Source organism: Pongo pygmaeus, chromosome 6, assembly GCF_028885625.2.
Source record: "Pongo pygmaeus isolate AG05252 chromosome 6, NHGRI_mPonPyg2-v2.0_pri, whole genome shotgun sequence".
Taxonomy (NCBI): Eukaryota; Metazoa; Chordata; class Mammalia; order Primates; family Hominidae; genus Pongo; species Pongo pygmaeus.
Genome location: NC_072379.2, coordinates 44868143 through 44889599, shown reverse-complemented (window position 1 = coordinate 44889599; position 21457 = coordinate 44868143). Strand labels below are relative to the sequence as shown.

Here is a 21457-nt window from a genome sequence, read left to right as displayed (position 1 = left end):
GTTGCTCCATGCATTTCCAGTTTTCTAGCTAGAAAGGAAAGGAGGAAGAAGGAAGGAGGGAGGGAAGGAATGAATATCTCTTTATTTCCTGTGAGTAGTTGCCGCTACACTTGAAGAAATGGGAAATCAACAGAAGAATAAAATATAAATATTGCTGATCCAAGCATCCACAGCCCATTACCAGCCTCTGCCATGGCAATATCTATTCTTTTTCTACTTGAGCTCTCTCACTCCAGCTTTTGTTCTCTCCCACATTCAGTCTGTTTCTCATCCTCTTCTGGATATTTACAGTAAAAACAAAATTATCACCCAGCAAAGGATGTGTCCATATGTGTGCAAAGTTGATCATGGAAAATAAATAAGACATAAAATAAAAATAAAAATAAAAAATACATCCCAAACAGGTCTTTTTATTTAACATAAGGCCAAAGAAGCTATCAGGCGTTGCTGAATACTGTCCACTAACTGTACAAAATATTGACTGCATGCCTCGCAAACACCAAAATATCCGCTGGAATGCCATGGAAATAAATAACTTCTGCTATAAACACATGAAAACATATCAAACTGTTATCTCTTTAAACATATTGTAAATAAAAAAATTACCAGTACTTCTACACAATAAATATTAAGAAACCATTGACATAGTTGAAATGCACTCATATAAATTAACAACTTTAATTACATTAGCCAAACAGACATTGGTTAAAGAACTGCATGTAGTATGCAAAAAAACAAAACAAAACAAAAAACAAAGTAAAAAACCAACAAAATAGAAACAAACAAACAAACAACATCAACCACAGAACACAAAAAGTTTTAAAATAAAACAGGCTTCAGATTATCTTGGCTTTCATAATTATATTTTTCTTTTAAAGAAAAATATCAACCCATTGTCAATGCACTGTTTTCCAAAGCATTTAAATAGAGGGTAAAACCCTTTGGAAATTAATACAGAAGAAATGATTCACTTTATGCATAAAAAATAAATAATAATATAGCTGAGACATGTGGTTTGCTTCTGCTCTTGAAGATGTGAACAGCTTCTAAGCATTCATTTTCTCTGACCCATACAACAGCTTCTCAGTGATACAGGGTTTAATTTAAACACATACAATGTCCACCCCCAAACCTTCTGCCCACATCTACAAGTTTTATTTATTTTGTGGGTTTTCAGGGTGACTATGTTTTTCTCTACATTGAAAAGAGAAGTTGCCAAAAGGTGCACAGGAAATCATTTTTTTTAAGTGAATATGATAATATGGGTCTGTGCTTAATACAACTGAGATATATTTGTTCTCTGTTTTTTAGAGTCACCTCTTAAAGTCCAATCCCACAATGGTGGAAAAAAAAAATATAAAGTATTTGTTCTACCTTTAAGGAGACTGCAGGGATTCTCCTTGAAAATGGAGTATGGAATCAATCTTAAATAAATATGAAATTGGTTGGTCTTCTGGGATAAGAAATTCCCAACTCAGTGTGCTGAAATTCACCTGACCTTTTTGGAAAAAAAAATAGAAAACGTCAATTTGGTCCATAAAATACATATTACTATCAAAAGATATTTAAAGACAAATTCTTTTCAGAGCTTCTAAGATTGGTGTGGGCAGATTTTTAAGAGCCTAGAGTTTAGTCTTAGAGAAAGAGTGAGGAGATAGTAAGGTTAGATAGAGCCACTCAGCTTCAAGAAAAAAACATACTACTAAGAATCTCATATGTTAGAATTTAAAGCCTTTACTTTTGGCCTCATGCTGCTAGGTGAAAGAGTGGTTGTTCACAGGGCTTGTATTTTCCAAGATTATTAAAGATGGTAAAATACTATTTTTCAGTGTTATCAAAAAATGGTAGCAATTTATACTTCTATTTCAAAGCCATATAAATTTAACAAAATTAAAGTTTCTGGGTGTTTGATACCCAATCACTCAATATCCAATTAAAATATGGAATAAGTTTCAAATAAAATATAGAATTACATTTCTCTGCTTCTGATAACTGTGGTCGCTAATCAACCCCCATGTTATCCCCAATATGTCTAGGACTTAACTTAAAAAGATAGCAGATGTATTTGAGATGAATGGGAACTATATATGGGTATCAGCTTTCTTGGTAAATTTCTGCTTTTGCCATGGCCTTGACCATCTTTGCTACTGCACAGTGAACCAGGACTCAATTTCTCACACTGTTTCTGCAGGTTCTGGTACCAAAGAAGATGCAGTTCAAAATACTGCCAGTTTTCCAAGAAATTTTGTAAAGTTGAACATGGCCATCTACTCTTGCCTTAAAACTTTTCTCACTACACCCACCTTCCCACATGCATGATATCCAAGGTCGATAGACGTGGATTAGAATCTACTCTCAAGTTTCTCATGCAGTGCATATTGTATTTTCTGCATAAGAAAAGGTGGCCTCTAGAACACAGTAAGTGTATTTGCCCAGTAGTGATGTTGCCTACATATAGCCACGTGTTATAGTATACCAACCTAGTATATTTTTCAAGGAGAGCTAAACCACCTTTTGTAATGTTTGGTTTCTCACTGTTATCTTCCTTTCCTATAATTAATTTATTTTAATCTACAAATTGACATAGGGCTAAAAGCGTCAATATTTTACAAAATATTAATTAATGTAATTGTTCCCAATTATTAGAAACTTTTTTCCATTTTTCAAAAATGTTTGCCAACTTCACACAAGTGTGTAAAAATAGGGCTCTGGATTTTCAAAAGCACGTACATGAATAATTTATTAGCTATTCCAGGCAAGCTAAATACTAGAATAAACTAGATAAAAACTTGGCTTTAAGCATGTACTTTGATATTTGTAAAACAAAGGTGTTTTTTTTTTCTTTTCTGCATCTGAATCAATACAAATTTACACATGAAGAGTTTTGGCTATAAATTAAAATTTTAGAGATTTTTACTACTGCCCTCATCTCTGCCTCCTCTTAACTGTTCTCTTCCTTACTCTCCCTCTCTTAACACTTTCTCCCAAATTAATTATCTTTTAGTTAGTGATGACATTATTTTTCCCAGCTGGTACAGGTAATATTTCTCACAACCAAGACTTAATCATTTTTAAAAAATACACTCAACTCTAATTCTGGCCTAAATATTATTTTTCTGAAAAAGCTTCTGATTTAAGATTGATTCCAATAGACACTAAGTTGGAAAAACATCAGCCCAGAGTTTTGATTATCATCCTGTTTTCCCCACAGGGGATAACTTGTAGAAGTGGGAGGGGGCACAAAAAAGAGGAGGAAATTTGATCCCTGTACAACGAAAGAGGGCCCTGCTGAATATTCACTGGAATTTCCAGGCTTTTTCCCTTCCGAATTTTTGAAATGTGCCCACCTAGTTCAGAGTAAAAGCAAAAACTATAGCCTATCCTTCTTAAAAATACTGTGTTTTGCACACAAACATTCATTGCTTTAAGAACATTAAAAAATGACAGCCTGAAGTGCTTAAAATGTGTATGGACATGGTACAATACATGTATATATACATACAGATATGCATATGCACAAGCAATGTATATATACACATACAAGCATGTAGTTCCATGAATTTGACTGAACTTGATATCCAACAGTGTACAACTACTGTACATCCAGTATGAAATGTCCTGTTTCATGGATGTAAAAGGAGTCAAAAACCAAACTTCTCAGGTCTTTTAAGCCTGAACACAATCCACACTACTCAACCTGGAATCCCAACCCCTGACTCATTGATGGTGAATGATACCAACCACAGACAGACTGTTTAAAGGCTCACACAAATGTCTTTGGTGTATGTGTCTATTTTTTAAGGTACAAAATAATAATAATAATTATAATTATAATAATAAAAATAGCTATTTTGTGTGCTGTAGCAGTTCTTTTATAGCTCACATTAAGTGCAGCTCTTAAACCCCACCCCCACCCCCAACCAAAGAAAATACTTGTTAAATAAGGATTAGACAGGTCAAACACCATTGTAGTGCAAATAGTAAACGATTAAAAAAAAAACAACAACAACATTTACAAAATATAGAAATGTTTGGATCCAACAGATGGACAAACATATTCCTTTCAAGTATCTCTCCTTGAAGAAAATAAAAATTAATCAGATTACTTCCAATACAAAAAAGTCTCTCTTTTTGTTCTCTCTCAGGTAAACAGTTTCAAACCTATTAGGTTGCATAGTTCTAAGATCATAAGCACCTTAACGAAATGTAACTTGGTATTCTTTTTTCCTTGATCTTTCATTCTTTCCATACTTGTTCTCAATTTTTTAATGTTGTTTGTTTTGTTTTGTTGCAAAAGTGGTACAGAAAAAGGAAGTGTGACCACCTGCACACGATTGTTCTTTTACCAGTATGTGTATATATGTAATGTGTGGAAATGCCTGTGTGTGTGTATGTGTGTGTGTGTGTGTGCGTATGCTGATATACACAGAGATAAGTGTCACACAGACATACCTTATGACCTGGGTAATTGGGTAGGAAAGTGCCTGTGATGGGCCCTTTCAAACTCATGGCTTTCTAGATGCTATTTGGGTTGTTCTAGTCCACACTACTGCAGACTAGATTAGTTGATTCGAGGCTCACAAGGGAACCACAAGGGAGGAAAGGACAATACCCCGTTTAAACAACTGATGTCATCAGTGTGATTTCAGAAGAAATAAAGGGTACATCATTCTCCCTTTCCCTCCCAATTCCTGTCGCTTTCACTGCTTCATCTCTGAGCCCTGGCTAAGGATTTTTTCCACATCTTCCTTCATCTGTTTCATCAGGTTTTGTTTTTAATTTACTTTTGTTTTTTTTTTTAATTTCTATTTTTCTGGTTAACTCAGAAACCGTAAAAATTTCTTCATTTTGCCACTGTCGTCTCTGGACAACTCTTGCTCCCTTTCCCCCTGGGCTGGGCAACTCTATGAGCACCCACACTCCTCCACGATCATGTTCTGAATGTCCTTTTTGATGATGTTTTGACCATCATCATAGTACAACATGGACATGGGTCTCAGCTTGGTGGGCACACAGCACGATTTGAGGTTGGCAAAGGGGCTATGGCCCCGCATGCGGTAGTGGTTGATGACTGTTGAGTGGAAGGACAGTGAGGACCCGGATGTGCCTGCTATATGGCTCGGGCACTCACCCTCGCAGTAGTTGGCATGATAGCCAGAGGGAGCAATGATCCAGTCATTCCAGCCGATGTCCTTGAAACTGACAAAGAACTGTTTCTTACAGCAGATGTTGACCTTGCCATCACACTCCAAGCCCCGCCGACGCCGGCGATGAGGGTGGTCTTCAGACTGCCGGGCCTGCAGCATGAGGAAAGGTCTGTGCGACTGCTCCTTTTCCTCATCTGCTCCTGCCCCACCTTCACCTCCTCCCTTCTTTTTCCCTTCCCCCTCCTCTTCTTTCTTCTTCTTCTTGCCCAGGAGCACCAGGCTGGCGCCACTCTCCTGGCACTGCTCACAGGCAATCCGAACGTCCAGGGAGCTCTTGCCCTGGTCCAGCAACCGCTGGATGCTGCTGGAGACAGGGAAGACGTGCCAGGTGCTCTTCCGAGCGTCTACTACTTTTTCAGAGAGCAACAGTTCACTCCTCTCCCCCTTTAAGCCCACTTCCTCGGCCTCTTCCCCTGTGTCCAAGCTGCCCTGCGGGTGCTTCTGCTGCTGGAAGAGGCGGATGGTGACTTTGGTCCTGGTCCTGTTGGCCTTGGGGACTTTTAGGAAGAGCCAGACTTCTGCACGCTCCACCACTGACAGGTCACTGCCTTCCTTGGAAATCTCGAAGTGCAGTGTCTTCCTGGCTGTTCCTGAAGATGAAAGACAGCATAAGAGAAAACAGGGACACCTGTTAATTCCAACATTTACATGCACTCACAAATTTCAGGCAAGCAGGAGTCTTCTGTGATAGACCCTCTTGAGTAGGGGTCAGCAAATGACGGCCCACGGGCTGAAACTGTTTCTGTACTGCCTGCAAACTAAGAATGGCTTTTATATTTTTAAGTAGTTAAAGAAAAGTGATATTTTGTGGCATGTGAAAATTATCTGAAATTTAAACGTTAGTGCCTGTAAATAAAGTTTTGTTGGAGCACGGTTATGCTCATTTCTGTACATGCTGCCTTTGGCTGTTTTTGCACTACAATAACCAAGGACTGCGTAGCTGCAACAGACTGTCTGGCTCACAAAGCCTAAATTATTTAATCTCTGGCCCTTTATAGAAAAAAGGTTTTGGACCCTTGCTTTAGAATGAAGAGGGCCTGCGGGTCTGTGTCTGTTGACTAATTGCTTAACCTCAGTTTCATCTTCTATAAAAATGGGAATGACATAAGGACATTTGACCTGTTATCTCACAGGTTTAGGAAGGTCAAATGAGATAACATAAACGAAAAGACACTGTAAGCTCTAGAAAGCTAAGGAAATACTATTCTGAGACAAAAATGCAGCCCCTGGCCCTGCCTCGCTGTGTAGGTCTGTGCAGTCGAGACACACTGAGCCAGCCTCCTCTTCCCTTGTCACAGCCTGATTCCTCCTCCATCACCTCTTTGCTGGGTCACTGCAGCAGCATTTTCTTTACTTTGCCTCTGCAGCACTAAGGAAGGCCTCCTCTCCAGTCATTTCTCCATGAAGCAGCTAAAGGCATCTTTCCCACAGGTGGATCTGATCACATCACTTCTTCTTGAAAGTCCTTTACTGAATTCTTATTGCTCCATACCCAACAGAAAGTGCCTGGGACTTTGGGCTCTGTACATGCTCTTCCTCCCTTGAATGTCAGCTCTTGCCCAGTCCTATTCTCTGGGGTCTAAGGCCTTGAGAATTTCACCCCCTCTCTCACCTGCAGGCAGTGACACCTGCTGTTCCTTCTGCCTTAGGTGCTCCTGCCCCAACTCCAACATACCACCCTTAGTGCTGCCTTTAATAATGTTTGAATTTTCAGATTGTTTGGATGACAGTTCCTCTAGGAGGCTTCCCTCACATCACCTCCGCCACCACCCTCCTGCCAGCCTGGTTTAGAATGCCCAGGGTCTAAGGTCACTATCATAGTCTAGTGTTTAGCAGAAAGTAGCCAACGACTTGATTACTTATTAACAAATGGAGGCATCCTTAGCATTGAGTTCTATTAAATTAAGAGAGCCACCTTGTACCTCTGAATCTCCCATTTTTGCCTCGGACCCATTACAGTGCAGATTAATGGGCACCAGAAACATATGTCAAATAGCAATCGCTGCTAATGGACAGGAAATCCCCACATTGTCAGGGCAGTTGAATTTAGCAACCACTCAGTTCTAGCCTAACTCTAAAATTAGAAAGTCACCTATTTCCTTCTCTTTTCCTAAGCAACTGTATGTTTAATGACACAGCAACAATTACTATGAAAGCCGGTATCCAAACTAAAACTTTTCAGTTAATCAAATATTTTCCCTCACTTCCATTTTTCCCACTTGGTGGCATATAGAAACATATCCTTTTTTCCACGAGCATGGACCTCCTTACAACTGTCCGCTGTACATGTATCCCATGCACAAATCCGGGAACAATCTTCAAGAAGTTCATCTTAGAACTTGCAACTCCCTGGGAGGATCTCCCTGCCTGGATTTCTATAGTTAACGGAAATCCAGCCATACTTATCACTCGAGGCCCTGAGATGTTTACGGTACTATAAATTTTAGGCACAGTTTCAAGTTCTCTGCAGCAGAAGGCAGGCTTTTCTGTGCATTGCGTACTGTAGATTCTGTTCTTAATTTAACACACTCTGCACACTGTGATTATGATAGTGGTAAATTCACTGAGGCAAGGGCCAAGCAGGGCTGCAGATGGATATGAAAGGTTCTCTGGCATCTTTCTATAAACTTATGAGGATGCTGGCCATGATGATGGTGGTGGTGGTAAGGGGAGTTCCTCTGACTCCGACCTCATATCTTTGGCAGGAGTTGAAATGAATAATAGAGCTGGGTTTATGATTAGATAGGATACCAGAGCAGAGAGCAGTTAGAGGGAGAAGCTGTCTTATTTTAGGAAGCATGATGTACATACAGGGAAGCATGATGTACATACAGGAAACATACAGGGAAGCATGTTCCCTGTATTATTTTTTCAAAATCTGAATTCGATATTCCCCTTTGCTAAGAATTGGTGTGGGTTTTGTTGTTGTTGTTTGTTTCTTAACAAAGTAAAAGAGAAGAAGATTCCCAGAAGAAGAGCTTAATCATTTAAATCTGAAAAGGCAATCAGCAGTTGATTTTAGGGTGGCAGGGTCCTGCCAAGGCCTTAGGAGAAGGCCGAGGGAAACCTCCCAAGCCTTGGATAACTGGCCTGGAGGGTGTGCAGGTTACCTCCAGGGTGGGCACATCTGCCTTGCCCCATGGAGAATGTTAACAAGATACCTGCTGTTTTCCCTTCTGCCTCTATGCAGGACAGCTTCTGGAATCCTAAACTGCACAGGGTGTCACTCCAAAAACAGAGAGATAGTAGCTGCTAAATTAGAGAACCCAGAGGGCGCAAGGTTGGGTTTTGTTTTTCTAGGAAAGAGAGTGAAACTGGAGTGTCTGACTAGTGCCCTGGATAGGGAGGCTCACTGGGTTTGGGGTAACTCATCCCCATGAGCTCTGCTCTACTCTCATCCACACCTGCCAGAAGAGGTCAGGGTGAAGGCCGATGGACAGCAGTGCTGACCTGCACGCAGTGGACTTTCCATGAATAACACCCAAGGCCGACTACAGATGTTTGGGTGGGGGTGCCAAGGGAGGGTTACTTGGCTGACTAGAATTAGGGACAGCCGTGAGCAAATTGCTTTTGTAGGGCTAGAGAGGCTGAGGCTGCTGGCTTCCAGTTACACAGCCTACAGGACAGCCCCTCATTTCACAAGAGCAGGTTTCTGATGCATGATCTAGCCCCACCCCTTCTTCACAGGCAGCTGTACTTGGAAGCAAATGATTTAGTGTTCCTGAGAGAGGATTGTACAAAGAGAGTACTCATTAGAGGGGGCTCAATCTGTCAGGTGCTGTTATATTAGGATCAGAGAGTCATCATAAAATGACTTTCATGCTGGTCTTGGCTGATAATTAACTGCATGGCATTGCCTGCGTATTGTGGAGAGGCAAGGGCGCTGATTTATGCATCCGTTTAATTATCTGAATTGAAAGACTCTGTTCCCTGTATTTGCATCCACTGCCTGCGTGCTTTCTCTCTCCCCCATATTTCTGACATTTGGATTTTCCCCCTACTAATTGACATGCCTGTCGCCTCCTTCTCCTGGTGTCCATTTCTGGAACTGCTATTTGTATATTGCATGATATTTTATCAGGAAAAAAAATAAAACAGATCTAATTTCATGAAAATGCTGTTGCCATAATGCTCAGGAGAACAGGGGGAAGAGAGAGATTCAAGTCTTCCTAATGTCTGCCTTATATGCAGGTACATTTTACAAGTTCTATTGTATTCTGACTTATTAAGCAGTGCATATTTCTTTCTTTTACATTAGCTTTCATTGCAGAAGGGTGTGGGGAGATGAGACTGCTGGAAACTGACGTGGGATTGATGTTTATCAGGGCTGTAGGCTTCAGAAATATATTACAGCCTCGGAATGTCCTAGGTATGAAAAAGATAATAAATAACAGGTCAATTTATTATATTCCCTTTATCTCTATATTACCTGAGAGAGACTGCTATGCTGCAGTGACACTTTCAAGATGCCCCAATCCTCCAATCTCCATGCATAACAATTTGAAAAAGGGAAGGTTGACTAAGGCTGGGATGTTCAGGATCAATTTCTAATCAGTTTCAGGTTTCACTCAAATATCTCATGCTGTAAAATCTTGAAATGAATGCCTTCCCATAATGCGCCGTGAGCAGGTTCTGCATTAGTTTGTACAGGTGCGACCTAGGTTCCTGCACTATTACCTAGCTAACCAGATATAGCTGGTTGCTTTGCTAACCTTTCATTACCTACTCTCTGATAATATTCTTTTCATCCTCTGTGCTATTTTTTCCCTCCCGAGGCTTGTGAGCAAGGCTGTATCACAGCCTGCTCTGCCTGAGTAATTCACTAAGAAAGTCCCACGCAAACCCATGTGGGTGATAATATTTCATCACTTAAACCTCTATGAGCTCGGTGGACACATACCAAAGAGAGAGAAAAAGAGGTGCAGATAAATGGGCGAAGAGAAATTTTGTACCTCACAGGGAATACCTCTGAAATGCTGCTGGGTGGGAAGGATTGGACAGAGGAGAGACTGTGTAAGCTGGAAGGAAAGATAGCTGGAAGGGTGTTTGCAGCACATTTTTCTTTGCTTTCAGAATTTTAAAAATGTTTTGAATAACTCAATCATGAAGGCATGCCAAGGGTTAAGCAACTAAGCCCCTTGTTGTTCCCTCCCCCTACACTAAGATGCAAAATGCTGGACTCATCCAAAAGTCCAGCATCTCAGATTTGCAGGTGTATGAACATTTTCAGTTAAATAAGCAACACACACATGCAGTTTTTCGATTTGGTTTTGTTTTCCTCACCAGGGTCCTGCTTAAAATATGTTGCTTTTTTACATATGGGCAATAATTATGTCTCTAATGCGAATGTGGAAAGCCTCGTTGTTTATAGAACATATTTAAACTTACCATGGGGTGGGGGTTGAGGGAAGCCTCCCTGTAAAAAGCATCTGTTCCTTTAATTTTCCATTCTTCATCAAGATTTCACTGTGCCTAGATATGGTATAGTCAATGGTAAGGGTATACACAACTACCATTTACAGGGTGCATTCTCTGAAGCTCTAACTTTGTATTTGGACTGCTTCCAGGGGTTTCTGCAGAAAGCAGTAAGTGAGGTCTTAAGGTTATTCCTCCTTTGACCTACAGTAGAGGATCTTTCTTGCAGTAGAACTATAGGTTTGGCCATAAATTATCTTGATTAATTTTTTAGCTTTAATGTCCCTCCTTAGGGTCCATTATTGATTTATAAATGCCCAACCACAAACATCCATCATCCATGCCTCTTCCATTAAAATAGTGATGAAAAAGGTTAAATATTTTGGGAGAAAGGGGTTTTAGGTTCCTACAAGTAGCAAAAATTCTTAAGGTTCAACCCACAAAATTTCAGAGACTTCTTCCAAAGTTCCTGAGAACTTTGGCACTTTTGATTTTGGACTTAGGAATCAGTCGAGTACGAAGAATTCAGAACTACAGCTAGGAGATCACGTGCAAGTATTTTTTAGCAGAAGAGGGGCCAAGACAAATACGTGTTTTCAAGAAAAGTGCCTGGGAAGGTATTACTGCAGTTCTTTAAATATTACAACGGACTTTCCACCCTGGCATCTCCACCACTCCCAGCCCAGTCCATCCACTGCACAGGCCGCAGACCACTATTAATCTCTTTTCCCATCTTTCCCCACCATTTCTCTCCACACCCTCAGTTCGGAAACAAACGCATCCTCAGAAGATGAACACCATGTTCCCACAAGGCATTACAGAAAGAACCTTTTTCCTCCCTGTTTGAAGTCACTTGTCATTTGTCGCTGGTGGAAACTGTTGATAAGGCAGGAAAACTAGGCAACAAAATCAGGGGAGACGGAAGATGTTTTTGTTACGACCCGGGAGACCGTATTAGGGAGAGACTTGTGAGCAAATCAGTATCGCTGATGATTCATGGTCACATTTCTCCCTGCTCCGCTTTGTTTGCTTTTGAAATTTATCACTCGTCTGCCTTCCATAGAGCTCCGGAATGTTCACATGTATCACTAGAATTTCCATTTCCTTTCCTTCTGTCTCATTTAATGTATTACAGGTAGTCATGCTTCTCCCATCTCATAAATTCCTAACTTTTTCTGCAGGATGAGAGGGAGCAGGAGGTAACTGATAATCACCAAGATTAGGGCGCTACAGACAGGGGCTTCCAGTAGGCGCAACTGCCTTTCCCTGGATACACTGACAAGGAGCAAAAGTCTTTGGAACGCGCCCTCTTGTGGCCGCTCTTCTCCATTATTCACGGAAGCGAGCGTGTAATCCCTAAAGGCATCCATCCCTAAGGGAGGGGTGATTCACAGAAAAGTTCGGAAGATGGGAATGGAATGGTGGGAGTCAGCTTCATTTTGAGATGGCTCTCTTGGGGTGGGGAAAATGGTCATCCAAGCAAAGCTTCTTGGATCCCTGTCTGGGCAGTGCAAACTTCTAACTCAAATCTTCCATACATAGTATCCTCCAAGGGGTAGACTTATGTGTTGCACTCAACAACACCTAGGCTACGTGAACACATCCATTTCTCGGTGTTTCATGTGTCTTTCTTTCCCTATTCTTTCTACAACAAGTGCTATCAATTGCTAAGCTAATTACCAGAACCCACATCCAGGTTTGACAGCATATGGAGACTTAGAGGTACATTATTATTATGCATTGATTGACCACCTACTGTCATGAGTCAAAATAAAATAAAAATAAGATGTATCAGCCAAAAAGGCCACTGAATTTAGCTTCATTGACATTTATAGTGATAGCTTGGCTTTACCCATCCCTTCTATCTTTCCTTGTGAAGAACTCTGTAGGCCTTAAGGTAAACATTGAGGGTTTTGTGCCAGCCATGCAAAGAACACACTAACCTTGGTGAGAAATCTTGGGTGATGTGACATACATAAAAATAAAATCATTTTTGTTTGTTGGGATACATTTCAGAGAGCCTTAGAGTGATTCCCTGCTGTTTAGTCAATAACAACTCGCATCAACTTTACAAAAATTGGGCACTTTCTACCTAAACAGGATGGGACAAACTCAGTTAAAATAGTCCTCAGCACTTCAGCTTTTGGAGGCTCTCTACTTCTGTAGCCATGCCTTGGCTTTATCCAACAATCAAAGAGAGAAAAGGCAAAAATTACACGTAGCCTCAAATTGAAGAATCTTGAGGTTGAAAGGGGCTGCTACGGGTCTGCATCTGCTATGGGTTTGCATCTGCTATGGGTCTGCATCTGTGGCATACTCATGGGTGACGATGTCTGGATTCTATGCCGCACAAAATGGTTATAAGGGAAAGAAAAATACATTCCTTTTTCTATTCTCCAAAAACTCTTGACATTCCACATAGTTGGAATGTTATTAAAGTTGAATTATTCCAAAAGCAACAAGACATAGGTCTTTTCTATTCATGTTCATATATTTGCTACAATCATTTGGATGATAAATATCTTTTCCTGGACTAGCAAAATCAGCAGCAAAATGCTCACGTGGTTTTCTGCTTGAAGAGTAGACTGTCCATATAGCAATCATTAAATATGTGAAATTACATTAAATCAACTTGAAGTTGATGTGTGAAATCCCTCAGAGAAAAATAAGCAATTGTAATAAACGTTTTCTAAGAATCCAAAGTCAAGTTGTAAAGTCAACCAGGAGTTTCCCATTACAAATCTTAAACTTGACTCAATGTGAACGTCCAACGAATCGCTTTTTTAAAAATCTCTCATTTTCTTTCAAACTAAACACCTAACTGAGAAGTAAAAAATGACAAGATCTCATACAATTGAGAGAAGATTGGCACAGAAAGGAAGACCACACATAAGAAAGAATGTAAATGGTCAAATTTTTTCACTGCCAAATCTCTAAATGCTAAGACAGTGATTTGCTGTACAAGTCCAGTAAGTCAGAAAGAGGGGCATATTGCTAGTAACAGTAGTGCAGTTAAAAGTGGTCAAAGGCATAGGTATACTTAGTCATATGACATGGTTAAAGGCAACTGGATAGGAGCTGTCATTGAATCCATCATGTGTGGAGGTTGGTATATAAAGACAGGAAGCAACCCTCCAGACCACTGAAATCCGTTTCACACGCGAAGCCAAATATCATAAATATTTTCTTTTTTACCTTTTCCCACCATGAAAAGTTGAGAAAAAAAATGGGTGTCAACTTGAAAAGTTCCAACCTAGCTTTCTTCCTCAAAAAGCTCCAGAAGATAAAGTCCTAATGATCATGCCTTTTGAGGCTGGGTTAAGAAAGAGCTTTAGGGAAAGAAAGTAGGATCTTCCCTAAGTGAGAGAGGCTTCTGGTGAGACAGCCAAACTGGGAAGCTTGTAGGACACCAGGGCTTCTCCTGCAAGGGGAAGCCACTCAGCCAGCAGGCTATCTGCACCCCCGGAAAGATGCCCCGGTCTTTCATGGTTTTCTTGAAAACAGAACATCTGAGTCAACAGGTTTTCAGATTGGAAATTCTGAGTGTTGCCTTAATTGTTTATACTGCTGCGGCAAACTTTTAAACAAAAATGCTGGGAGTCCCTGCACATACTTTACTGGCCATATGCTCTACCAAACAAAACAATGGCATTCCTTTCAAATGGAGTTGGCAAAGGATGCAATTCTTTAGCCTGGCATTACCATGAAAGTAACACGGTATTAACACATCTGTGTGCCTGACGCGCATGGGCTTGCCGGCATGCAAAGGATCTGTGTCACTTAACTATAAAAATAGCCTGGCTCCAAGTCCATGGGCCCATACTTTTGACAGGTATTGGTATTCAGCAACAGGTTAGTGTGGTCCTGGGCCAACGATTAGAATCTATTTATTAAAGTTCTTCCTCTTAAGGATTGAGTGAGTTCAGCGTAGTATCTGAGAGTACTTTGTCAAGGTTGCGTTCCTTGGCAGAGAGCTCTTAGTAACTTTAGAAAGAACAAAACTGGTTGTTTTATGTATTTTTTTTTCTTTCAGAGAGCAAAAGTCAGTGTCCCAAAAGTAACTGCTAGTTCAATGACAACTGTCTCCCAAAGTAGCTCTTCCCTGTCTTGAATGTGGTGCCTGTGCACTTATAGACAGTTTCTAAAGGTAAAAATGACTGTCACTCACAAATATGCCCTGCTTCTCCAATGTGGCCCCCGATTGGACTTTTAAAGGGGAAGGTTTGTTTTAAAAGAGTGACTTCATCTGTGCCATTCCACTCCAATCCTGGCACACTCACCCCTCTACCCTCAATAAAAACTTGGATGGGGTCCGGAAGCCTCCTCTGCTCCCCAAGCACCCGAAAATGCAGCGGCTTTCCTCCGGCTACTCAGATCTGGTTTCACAGGCAGGGCAAGGCAGCCCCTCACAGTCTGCCTTCCAGCTCAACATTGGCCCCGAGCTTCCTCTCTGTGTGACCGGCTGAGTTTAGTAAGTGTAAGCCAGTCATCTCCAGGCAGAGCTCGACCGAGAATTCCTTTTCTGTAAAGTCCTCTCCCCCTCCCCTGCCTGCCCTCCGTCGGCTAGTCCGCTACCATCACCTAATAACTAATAACCTTCCCAGGCAGTTTCCAGCTGAAGGAAAAGAAGTTCCTCCTGGGACTGCCAAAGAAATATATTTTACCCTCCCACCCCCCACCCCTCACCACCCCCTGCCAATGCCAGCACCAACCTGACTCGGCAAACGTGATGATCTCCGAGGTCTGCTCCATAAGTTCATTCATTTCTGCCCTCCTTCCAATGTCATCCTCTATCTCCACATACCCGTTCTCCCCGACTTTGCCCACATGAAGCTTTCTGATCGCATTCAGAAGCGCCGCCTTGGGCACCGGCTGGGTGACATCGGGTCTCTTCTTCAAGTGCAGCATGTTTAAAATGTGCTTCTTGACGGCCTCCACCATCTCTGGCTGAGAGTTGGGTACATCCTTTGGGAGGGCGGCCAGCGCACAGGACGGACAGTCGGGGGCCGCGCTGTGCCCCTCGGATCCTGGGGTGGGGGAACTCCTCACTATAATCCAGCAACTTGCCAACAGAAATCCTCTCAGCCAAAGCAAGGGCATCCTGGCAGCAAAAGTTGTTGTGATTGCCTTTTTAAAAGGCCCTGCTTTTCCTCCCCCCTCACGCGCAGGTTTTTTTGTGTGTGTGGTTTTTTTTTTTTTTTTTTTTTTTTGGTTTTTTTTTTTCCTTCTCCTCTTCAGCAAATTCTCTGGAACAAGAACAAAAAGTTTTCTGTGAAGTTTTGTTTGCAGGTTCCTCTCTGAATGCAGTCAGTGCTGTAGGTTTGTGGCTGTCAGGGAGGAGAGTTCTGACTGTCTCCGAGTAAGAGAGAAGGAAGGAGGGAGGGAGGGAGGGAGGGAGACAGGGAGGGAGGGAGAGACAGGGTTGGGGGGAGACAGACAGAGACAGAGAGAGGATGGGAGGGAGAGAGAGACAGAGAGAGAGGAGAGAGGGGGAGAGAAGAGAGAGGAAAAGAAGGGGGGAGAGAGAGGGAGAGAGGGAGGGAAGGGAGGGGGAGAGGGAGAGAGGGAAAGGAAGAGAGAGAGAGAGAGAGAGAGAGAGAGAGAGAGAGAACGGATTGGCCCTAAGTAAGTGAGTGAATGGAGAGGGAGGGAGTTTGCTGTGAGTAGGGCTGTGATTAGGGAGGGAGGGACAGCCCGTTTTCTGACAGGCTGCTCTCCTTCTGCTCTTAGCTTCCTCGCAGACACCTCTCTTCAAATATCACCATTTTCGGGGGTTCTACTTTCTCTTCTAAAATAAATTCTCCTAATTTTGTTCACTATTTTTTTTCTTTCTCTGCCCAGTCTCCCGGTTTCACCTTCTTCCTTTTTTGGAGGGGAGAAAAGAAACCCCAAACAAACACAGTGTCTCAATCAACAGGGATGACTTGATTGAAAAAGTCTGTTCCCACCGCCCCTCCACCCTGCCAAGCCACAGCCCTAGGTGGTAAAACGCCCACCTGGCCGCGTGGTGGGGCAGAGGGTGCGGGGAGGTCCGGTGGACAGGTAGTGGAGGTCAGGGAGGAGGGACTCAGGGGTAACAGAGGGTGCCTGGGCCAGTGGATTGTTCTGGCCTGATGGGATCCAGGGGAGATGGTCCTTTCCCCCCATTCATTCATATTTAAATGTTCAGGTTATCAACACTGGCAGGCCATCTGAGGAGAGCGCAATGGAACTTTTGTTTGGGGTCATATAATACACTCCACTCTTCCCAACTGTGAAATGCAGCAGGGCACTGAAGGACCAGAGGGCAGGCAGCCTGTCACAAGCCCAGGTTCCAGAAGCGCTTTCTCTGCCGCGTTCAGCTGCCCCCTTCTGCCGGGGACCCACTCACTCTCACACTTTACAGCCTGCCACCACTCGCCGGACTTCACAGATAAAATGCAAAATTCTCTTGGCCTTTCCCACATCCTTTTATAAAAAGAGTGCACTCGTATGACTTGAATAACTGGTCCTATGGGAAAAGACTCTCTAAAATATATTGGCAAATTATTTTTCTCTGTCATGTGGTAGTTTTTTCAGCTTGCCCCTAGCCTGTCCCGACCAGTGCATTCATAGACAGCCTCCTTGACTGCTTCTTTTTCCCTCAAAGGAACAGTACAGATGAAATCATCATGGATTTTAGTGTGCACAGAAAAAGAAAAATGTGAATTTTTTAACAATGCCTTTCTAAGGCTTAAAAAAATTCTTCCCCCTCCCCTTTTTTTCATTTTCTGTCTTATTGCTTTTATCTTGCAGAAGAATCTTTAAGGGGTCCATCTGTTAAAGCGTTCCTTCCTTCTCGGTTTCTTTCCCACACATAAGCCCTCTTGGTTTCTGAAGATACACTCAGCTTATATCTGACACCTAGTGTGTTCATAGCATTATAGTCAAGCAATGCAGTTTAGGTGGAAAGAGTTAATAAATATCATTACTACAAGATAAGATCTGAGTGCAAGGGGAAGAGGGCAAGAAAATTGTGACACTAAGTTAAAATTACAGTTTGCACAGGTTAACAATGCTTTCTGAATTATATATACTGTCTCCTTTTCCAAAACAACTATTTGTAAGACTTTTTCTGTTACAAGTAACCTAACACCTTTGGGGTTTCAGCTCCAGAAACATCAATTACTCCACCATTATTGTTAAAACTTTGTCAACATTGCCTAAAAAGCCTCATATTTTTTTACAGGGATGGTGAAAGAGAATGGGGGAGGCAGGGGACATTTGTGTTACAACGGTTTTATAAAAAATCTTTGTACTATAATACTTAACATCATCCACCTATTTGGAGTCACATATACAGTACCCAAAATGTTTTGTAGTCCAATTAAGTTTTACAAGAAAGTCTGAAATACAACCAAAAGTTTAATGGCTCTAAACAACTGAAGAGTCCTAATAGCAGCATTTAGATAAGTGCAACTTATCAATATTTGGATTCTGTCTGCATCTGAGTACGTGTGTGTTCCCTGAATTTACTGTTTGTGAATGTAACTCTTAAAAATAGCTTTCTCTTTGGCATATGTACTTGTATATATGTGCTGAGTGGGTTGTATAAACATATAATCTATTTGCATGCTCTAGGACTATTAAAAGCTATATTAACCTGCCTGAATAATACAAAAAGGTACACATCACAATGCACATTGGAAATGCCAATTAGTTGTAAAATTCCTCCTAGCTATCCTATCTTTGAATGTGTAAAGAGCTCAGAAGTAAGAGTTAAAAAGCATTACCTTTCTGGTCCCCACTCTTCCACCAGCCGGCTCTTGTATCATGTGGTAAGAGCTGTCTGAGCTCCTCTTCATGGTATTGGCACTGTGAAGTTTTATACTGTACTACTTATTTGTACACCACACATTGGTACCACTGAAACAGAGGAGGGCTGGGGCTTTGTTTGGGATTGGTTGGAATCAGCATGACATCAGCGGATGACTGGTTTTTCCAGTGTGAGACATTTCATAATTCATTATCTAATGGAAAGCCCTTCCTGGCTTCTGAGACACTACTGGGTGATGCACTGAGCCAGTGAAACCTCTGGCTAGGATTACTCTACCTTTTAGAAAAACATTGGAATCAAATAGATATGTCTCAATGAGTGTGTCCAACTTTCAACTTTTACTACTCGCACACAAGTCTCGTTATATTCAGGTTCAGTTTTATGTCTTTACATAAAACATCTGTTACTTCATGAAGTTGCTTCTATTTACAAAGTATTTTATTGTTTCTTTCAGGAAAGAAAATTGGTAGTGTTCTTTATAGGGATTCTAATTTTATATTTTTAAAATAAACTATTTCATTGAGGAAAAATATTGGGAAAATCTGTATAATCATATGATGATGGTCTCCCCCCACCCCAACCAACTTACACTATTATTTTACATCTTGAAATTGAATGCCTGCTTCATAAATCAAGAACTTTGGAAATAGTAATTCTCTTTAAGTGAACTTCATGAGTATCCTTCCCAGGTCTTTAGAATCCCATTCTAACTAACCAAACACACACACACACACACACACACACACTCACACACACAACAACAACAAAAACCCTCATGCATCATTCTTTTTTACCAGAACTTCAACTCCTATAATTTCTAAATTGTTACAAATATAACAGAAGATTAATGAAAAGAAGTGAACACTCCTTGAAATAGGGGGTAAAGCTGGTCAGGCTTTTTTTGTGGGGGAGGGGTGTTGGCAAGTCTGGTAAATAACACAGGAGGAAGGGGTCCTCTGACAAGAATGGTGAAGGGTTGTTTGAAGGACTATAGTTGAAGCATAAGCCCAGTTCTCATGACAAGTTGGATAAAATGTGCAAAATTGGGAGCTAATGAGAGCCATATGACCAGATATGTTGTTTTGTATGCAGGATTTAACATGCATAAAATAAACTTTTCACTGTGCCCACAAGCAAAATATAGAGGCTCTGGCCTCCTGATGTGTGGCTTAAGCAGGTTCCATTAGGACACCAGAAGTTTTCTGTGTCAAAGGGTCTCTCTTGGCTAGATACAGAGAAAGTGTGGGTGCTGAGCTGTATGGGGGTGGGGGGAAGGAGTATTCTAAGAACTGCATATGCAGAAATGAAGTGGGAAAAAAATCATTAGGTTGTAGAGGAAGAGAGTGAATCTGAGTGGCAAAGACAGAAATAGGATTAATGATGGTGAACTCCAAACCTGCCCCTCAGCTTAGCACTGGGTGAACTCAAACCCTTTATAAGAAAGGAACTTCTCCACCCTTTTTGCTGAGAATTAGTGGAGTCAATGACCTTCAGGGCATCTAAACTCACCCCTGACCCACACATGAACCATAGTGTCCTGAAAACATCCCCTCTGCCCCCACACAAAGTAGTGTGTGTGTGTGTGTGTGTGTGTGTGTGCGTGTGTGTGTGTAGGTGATGTGGGTTGGGGGTGGGGGGCACAAAACAAACCCAGATCAGATCCCAGTTCCTCTGCTCACTCACCGTGTAAACTCAGGCCTCAGTGTTCCCATCTATAAAATGGGATCCATGATATGAACCTGTGGGGGTCAAGTGCAGCCGTCAGATAATAATAAGTGATACTATTTCTGAGAAGCCTGGTGGCTCTTCTTAAACATGGGTGTCACAGGAATGTGCAGCTCTCTGACCAGAGGAGCCACAACACAAGTGTGACTCTGAAACTCCGCTGACCATCTGATGCCACCGAGTGCCCACCTGCCAGGCCAGCCTACCAGCCGTGCTGCAACCCCTCTGCAACCACCTGCACCACAGTGGCAATGCCTCCTCGCTCGGTGCAAATCAAGGTGGGGGTGGTGGAGGAAGCAGGCAGGTTAAAATAGCTTCTGTGGAATATTCTAGACTGGGAATCAGCTTTTCCCTGCGGAACTCAAGGGCCCGGGGCACAAGCTGGTCAGCTCAGTCCTGACCAGAATCTCCTTCTCCTTCCTTGGTTTGGTTTCTCTTTCACTTCCCCCTCCCCCGGAGCTTCCCCGCACCCCAGGCCCTTCGGGTCCCGGCTTCTCGGCCCTGCTACTGTACCTTGAGCAGCACCTGCTGGCAGCTTCCAGGGATCACGCCGGAATGCGGCCGCTGCTCGAGCCCAGCTCGCAGGATGCCTGGAGCCAGGGCCAAGCCGTTCTAAGCGGCAGCCTCTATTTTTACCCTGAGCACCAGCAAGGGCAACTTCTTTTAAGAGCAGCTCTTGATTTTTTCCCCCCTTTTGGCAGCTAAAGAATTCAGGGAGGGGAAAAAAATCACTGTTCAGTGAGTGCAGCTGGGAATCTCTGAACCCAGCCCTCAGTGCCAGGGAGTGAAACCACAGCAAATGTCAGGGAGCGGGACCTGCGGAGGGGCCGGCTGGCTCCCCGCGGACAGAGGCGAGCCGGGAGCGCTCGCGCACCAGCCAATTGCCCCCTTCTGAGTGCGGAGCGCGGTCCTCCAGCGACTGCACTAGCAAAGTGGCCCGCTGCCACCGCGTTATTCACCTAGTGGAGGCGGCCTGATTTACTGGCGACTTCACAAACCCAACTCCACGCTGGAGCATTTGCATGGCTCTGTTCTCGCCTCGAGGAGCAGCCACTAGCGAACCCGGTGGAGCAGCTTGCTGCGAGAAGGAGCCGGGAGGGAAACTGTGGTACCTTATTTTACTGTAATTGCAAAAGGAACGATGTGCCAGAGATTTATATTTAGAAGTTGTATGTTTCTACTTTTATGTAAATGGAGCAATTAGGGCCTGTCTTGCTGCTGCTAACTCCAATGCGTGTGCATTGCTGGGGAGCTGGTGTTTTCAATCACAATTAGTGAGCTGGTCAAAAAACAAAGTTCGTTTAAGGATAAGAGC

At 42.4% G+C, this 21457-nt stretch overlaps 1 protein-coding gene across 3 annotated transcripts; it reads right to left on the bottom strand.

The window, feature by feature from the left end:
- Positions 1 to 390: 390 nt before the first annotated feature.
- Positions 391 to 21202, bottom strand: INHBA (inhibin subunit beta A). Of its 3 annotated transcripts, XM_054496204.2 has the most exons (4): positions 20656 to 21109; positions 20101 to 20156; positions 15335 to 15868; positions 391 to 5797 (listed from the first exon to the last, which is right to left on the bottom strand). In XM_054496204.2, exons 3-4 carry the CDS (start codon positions 15720 to 15722, stop codon positions 4905 to 4907), a joined length of 1281 nt encoding a protein of 426 aa, XP_054352179.1. In that variant the 5' UTR covers positions 15723 to 15868; positions 20101 to 20156; positions 20656 to 21109; the 3' UTR covers positions 391 to 4904. The 3 variants fall into 3 exon arrangements, with proteins under 3 accessions (XP_054352179.1, XP_054352178.1, XP_054352180.1); XM_054496203.2 differs by lacking the exon at positions 20101 to 20156 and having other exon boundaries at positions 20656 to 21202; XM_054496205.2 differs by lacking the exons at positions 20101 to 20156; positions 20656 to 21109 and adding an exon at positions 18374 to 18518.
- Between the last annotated feature and the right edge of the window lie 255 nt (positions 21203 to 21457).